Genomic DNA, 6,205 nt, shown 5'->3' with positions numbered 1-6,205 from the left:
GTCCGTCGATGGCAGAGAGCCTCCGTGCCGTGTTTGCCGCGTTCCTGTGGCATGAAGGCATCGTCCACGACGCTATGACCTGCGCGTCATTTTTGAAGTTTTATCCGAGTCTTCCCAAGAACGGAGCTGTGGTGACGAAACGGATGACTGAAAGGTATGTGTTATACAGCGCACCGGCACAGAATATCGTTTACATGCAGAACTTTATATTATTAGAATATCTCTCATGTACGTATTGACGAGTTAAAAAATTTTGACTTATAGGTGTATTATAGTATTTATAGCAAAAACGCTGTTTTACACAATATAGTATTAGATACATTTGATTATTTTTTTATCTATTATATCTTATCTTGATAACAATATTATGTCGGTGATCTAAAATTTGATTAGACAAAGTAACAGGTGGGTAATGGGTATTGCGTTGAAATCATGTGCGAGATCACCGCCAAATTTTGCAACCAGAAATCTGACCCACATATTATTGTTTATCGATTATGTAAAATTTAAACTGAATCGTTACCTGCAGGAACAAGGACCGCGGCCCGCAGAGGCATTCGGTGGAAGTGACGACCGGCGCAGGCGGTTACCGGCACATCCGACCCAACGAAGTGAACAGGCCGAAGCCTGGAATGGCGTTACCCGCCGAGGGTGCCATCACCGAGGAGAGCATGACCAGTTCCAGTAACTCGGAACTAGCAGACAGCCATCACGCGCAACCGGAACCGTCCGGGGGTGGAGGCGAGTGTCGGACCACCGTCAATTTTCTGCCGCCTGCCCTCAACTGCATGGTCAGGTTGTGGGACCAGATCGCGGCCGACATGTTACAGGTAAGACCACTGATATATTATAAAAACATATTTGCGACAAAACAATATTATGAGATATTCACAATAGAGTGGAAATGTGATGTCGTTTTTCAAATGCGTTAACATTTTGTTACATTATTACACTATATATTATTTACTATTTATCGACATAGGTACCACCCATCTCTTCCTAAAAATAAAAATGTAATACCCAATTCATACGTCTACACTCTACAGGAATAATGATCATGTCCTGTAAAATTTAATTTGATAATTATTTTTTCTTTTTAACTAACATAGTGTAATATTCTACAGGACAAATTGAACTCCGTTTTTAATTAAAATATTAAATATAGTTTTCGGTTACTTGAATTTCGTTGTTTTTTTTAGAAAATACCACCGAAATATCATCATTTCATTCGTACACTAAATAACATAATTTTAAATATTTGATGGATAAGTAAACGTTGATATTAAAATTTAGTACAATGGCATAGATATTTTACGGAATGAAAGTCACAATGGTAACAAATGTTCATGGAATAATAATGTTCTCTTTACGACATTCGTAAAAGTTATGTTCAATGCGTACAATATAAAATATTAAATACGAATCTGTTATAATTTATTAAAATTAATTTTCCCATTTGTGTTTGTTTAGTTTTCCATTATTGTCTTTATTGGCTGGTTTCGCATCAGTATTGTTACATTTAGAATAATGTAACAAAACAACGAAGGCAATAAAAGAAAGACATTTTATTAAAAACGATGAGTTTTTTTTTCAATTAAACATGTTTAACAATGGTAAAATAATAAACGAAACGCTTAGGCATAAATAGTTATCTGTATCTAAATTACGGATGAATAAACCGACGTCGTAATATTATTCCGTTAGATTTATGTACGTTCTTGTGCAGTATTTTGCAAATATTCTCTAGGACTTTTTCATACCCTTTGACTGTAAGCTTGGATTCAGACTAAATTTATGAGGTTGAGAGTGTTTTATGGACCCTGAGAATAGTGTCCAGTTTTAGTGTCTGAATAATAGACGTTTATTCAAACTGACGTTTTTTTTACCCAAGTTCAAAAAACACATGGTATTGTTTTATTATACTATTATAAGAACACATTTTTTTCCACTTAAATATGTTATATAATGCAATTGTAGATTTTTATGCTACACCTATAATAATGTTACTTCATGTTTCTATTCAATGATAAAACACATTTTAAAAACGGTATCTATATAATAATTTATTATAAAGACGCAAGTAAAAATATGATTATCAGCTAGTTAATAATTGTTACCTATTATTAGTATAATAGATGTTACGTAGCCGTAACTATAAAAGTGACGGATAAACACCAAATAGGGAAAACGTAAGGATTTTGATATTACATTTGAATATTGCATAAGGTAAGTATTAATACCAAACAAAATTTGACATATTACTTATATTAAAATAAAATGAAAAATTTAATTTAAAATGCAATGCCCGAGTAGAAAAATACGGAGAAACAAACGATTGCTTTGGAACGCATATTTGTTGCGAAACAAAACATGTTTCTTATAACTTGTAGATTTATCAACAATAGTCGAACTTATACAGCTAGGTATAGAATTTATATTGAGATAAAGGGTTTCTGAAGGAGAGAGGTGGGGGATTGCTCATTAATTTGGTGTTTGTCGTCATGAGTTACATATTGTCAAACACAATATAGCATTGTAATCGGTACATATTCTGAATTATTTTCTAAAACTATGAAACCTATAAGATTATAATCTATTAGAATAATATAACGTTATGTGTCTTGCAGATAATAACTTCAGTTGGCGTGGTGCGCAAGTCTTCTCCTAGGCGGACAGCGGACAGTAGCGGTGAAAACGGCGAAAACGACGGCGACAGGTCGTCAGTGGATCCGACCACGCACGCTCACAACGAGCGGATATTCCGGCGACTGGTGCCCAACTACCAGGCCAAGGAGCCCATGTCGTGCGAGCTGTGCGGCGACACGTTTGCCGTGCCCGTGTCCTATCACATGCTTACCACTCACCCGGGATGCGGTCACAGCAGCGGCGGGCGCGGTTACACCAGCAATGGTACCTACAAGACCGGTTGGTCGGGCGCGTGCGGCGAAGGCGGTATCGCGTGGTATCTGCTCTGCGAGTCCTGCCGCGGCGGTTACATGAAGCGCGCCAAGCCGCCGCAGCCGCCGGCCGCCGCTTCCGGTTCCGGATCGTCGGCTCCTCGTTCCCGGAAGACCGGCGCTCGACAGACGGTGATCACCTACCCCGCCGCCAACGACGACGACGACGGTCATGATTTCTCCGACTCGGACGACGAAGGTGACGACGACCGCAATGGCTGGAACCCCAAGCCATTGCAGCCCAAACAGCTGCACGGTTAGTATATTATTATACCCATTCCGACCACCCACTTCGTCGAAAGTCGCTGCGATCGTCAAAGTGTTCCGATGTGACCGATTTATTTGTCGTGAGTTCTTGACATCGAGAATTCTGCGATTATCCGGCGATTGACGCGTTTTTTAAAAGTTCGAAATATTTAGGTGCAATATTATGCGCCAACATTGTGCGTGCACGATTGATTTTACGAGAAAGTAAAATGTATAAGAAATTGGTTCTCACGTCATCTGCTATACGAAACTGAAATTATTATTACTCGACTAACAATATTATTATAGTCAATGTACATGTATAAATAAGGTTTATGAGTACCTATAACACTGCCAAACGTGAAACAATTAGTGACGCGGCGTAATGTGTAGATAATTTAATTGCGTATAAGCGCTAAAGTAACCATTCACTGATATTCGACGAAATGTATGCTATACGTTATAAATGTATTTTTTTTTTTTTTTTGAAGCTATTCGTTAGGTTAATAATAATATAGTAATTTAAACTTCTTGAGATGGTGGATTTACGAACGAGCAAACCAAAGTTTTCTAAAAATCTGATTTATAAATTGGCTATTTTGAATTATTCAAAATAAAATTCTATTTTAAATTTTTATTTTCAGTATTAAAAAATAAAAAAAAAATATTATATTATATTATTATACTTGTACCTCAAACATCAATAAATAGTTTATAAAAAAAATTAAATTAAAAATATTGATTAGAACAAATGTTGTTTAATTTGTCAGGTCTTCCTATTACACCCTGTATATAATTGCAACAATATTTCAACATTATAATATGTGCATTTTGATCAGGAATAAACTACAACGACGAGCTGGTCGACAGCCTACACGTGACGTTCAAAGAGAACGCCATGTTTCTATTGGACTTGGCCAGCACCAGCGGCGGGAGACTGACCGGCGACGAGCCGACATCAACATCGGGACCTTGGGCCGTTGGCGAGTTCAAATGTCTGGGCAGCCTCGAGACTCCTGCAGCCTGTAAAGAACTGCTGCATTCCGACACCTGCAACGATGCACTTCTGCAACAACTTCACGACTGCGATTCAGCGGGGGTACATATTTATTCATCTCAACCCCAACAGGAGTTTTCGTTTTTAACATGTTCTTCTTCCCTTACAGATCTCGTCCGCGGGCCAAGATGCAGTGGATGGAACCGTGATGCGGAGCTTTCACCGGTCTGTGTCGATGGACATCGAGAAGTCACCGTTAAGACGCCAAGACATGATCAACCGTCGGAAACGGATTAATAGTGCCATCGATCCTGGTACGTAGTCTTTTATCGACGTCGAACCGGACACTGTGGAGTGCATTAAATGTATTATATCGGACAGTACACTTTGCGGCAATTTTTTCGAGTTTTGTGATTTTTCCCAAATTTTTGAAAATCATTATTATTTTTTGGTACATTTTCAATACCATGCTATAAAAAACACATTTTTCTGACACAAAAAAAAACAATTAATACTTTGATCTGAGTTAAAAAAGATTTTTTGATTATTTCTATTTTTAACAAGAGACGCCGTGTACTATCAACTGTTCATTTTTGGAGTTTTTAATCATTTACGATGGAAATATTTAACAACTAGTACAAATATACAAATTACAAGTAAAAATATAAAAATGAATGTAGTGTTGTACTGTTGTATACTATCATGCGTTTGAAAACATGTAAATATGAACTCTTATAACATAAGCAAAAATATGCAGAATCAGTAAGATATTTTGCTGTATCATATGTAATACCGTTGATTTTAGAATAGTATAGTAAGTTATAGAATATAACCAACGGTAACACATGATACTATGTATATTTTATTGGCCATTTAGAGCAAATGACTTCGGTCTCTGCTAACTTAAAATAGTTATATAATTTAAAATATCACGAGTGAATTAACGACAACGTATCACAACATAGATTAGAAGGATTAAAGACACAATAATATGTTTATTTTTTATGATTATCTTCTAGACAACGGATTATCACTGGTATGTATGCCCTCGGCGGCCCTACAGGCGCTCGTTCCCAGCGTCGACAACACTACGATGGTGGGTTGTTCAGCCGACGGTATAATATCGAACAACGAAAATGTGTCCGAAATAAACGTTTTCAACAGACCGTCGATGGCGTTTATTGTCGAAGCACACAATTTGGCAGATCTCAAATGGGCGATGAAACAAGCGGTGAGGAAAGCCGCATGCCGCAGTTACGCTCTACAAGTAAGAATAATAATATTGTTATTATGGTTTTACTTAAGTTGAATAACTATAGTTTTTTAAAAATTCACAAGTACGTTTGCTTTAACCTGTATGCACTGTAAGTGTTCAGTGTCTTATGCTTTGAGCATTTGCATTTTCTTTAGAAAGTAAATTGTATAAATTGTATACATTTTGTTATATTTAGGTACCTGCATACTTTATATCTTTATATATTTTAATTTTAAATAACTTAAACAAAAATAAATTTTTTTATTAAAACAAACAAACAAACTAATATTCTAAGCGCGATTCAAAAATATTGAAAATGTGTTTAAAACCTGTTATCTTGTTTACAAGCATGACTTTAACTGTATACCTACTTTATAAAAAAATTTATATTTTCGGTTTTTATCTGAACTACTCTCCAGTGGCACAACTAGGATTTTTTTCAGAGAGGGTTATACATATAAAGTATTATCAATTTGCCTAGAAAACAATATTATTATATCATATTCAATTGTTTTTTTAAACTTTTCAATTTTTTTTTTGGTTTCCTAGTTTAATTTTTTTATTGTATTTTATCAGGCACTCAACTGGTTGCTCCATGAAGTGTCTCGAGCGTCGTGTCTGCACGATCTCTTGTGGTGGTTTGTGATAGCGCTATCTGCCGAAGTCCGCACGGTGGACGGGACCAATGACTCCACTGACCCACGATGTCGACATCCTCTTAGTGATTTATACCTAGCTGGTGAATCCGTC

The 6,205-nt window shown here is 36.6% G+C and overlaps 1 protein-coding gene across 1 annotated transcript in view; it reads left to right on the top strand.

The window, feature by feature from the left end:
* Nucleotides 1-6: 6 nt before the first annotated feature.
* The window catches only part of LOC103311775 (E3 ubiquitin-protein ligase highwire-like), a 6,436-nt gene continuing 237 nt past the window's right edge, over nt 7-6,205 (top strand). The window contains exons 1-7 of the mRNA XM_029488419.1: nt 7-154; nt 530-830; nt 2,628-3,213; nt 4,043-4,302; nt 4,370-4,514; nt 5,220-5,467; nt 6,032-6,202. Of these exons, the coding sequence (XP_029344279.1) occupies nt 9-154; nt 530-830; nt 2,628-3,213; nt 4,043-4,302; nt 4,370-4,514; nt 5,220-5,467; nt 6,032-6,202 (1,857 nt within the window). The 5' untranslated portion in view covers nt 7-8. The remainder of the gene's footprint in view (nt 155-529; nt 831-2,627; nt 3,214-4,042; nt 4,303-4,369; nt 4,515-5,219; nt 5,468-6,031; nt 6,203-6,205) is intronic.

Source organism: Acyrthosiphon pisum, chromosome A1 (assembly GCF_005508785.2).
Source record: "Acyrthosiphon pisum isolate AL4f chromosome A1, pea_aphid_22Mar2018_4r6ur, whole genome shotgun sequence".
Classification (NCBI taxonomy): Eukaryota; Metazoa; Arthropoda; class Insecta; order Hemiptera; family Aphididae; genus Acyrthosiphon; species Acyrthosiphon pisum.
This window is presented reverse-complemented; position numbering and strand designations above follow the sequence as displayed.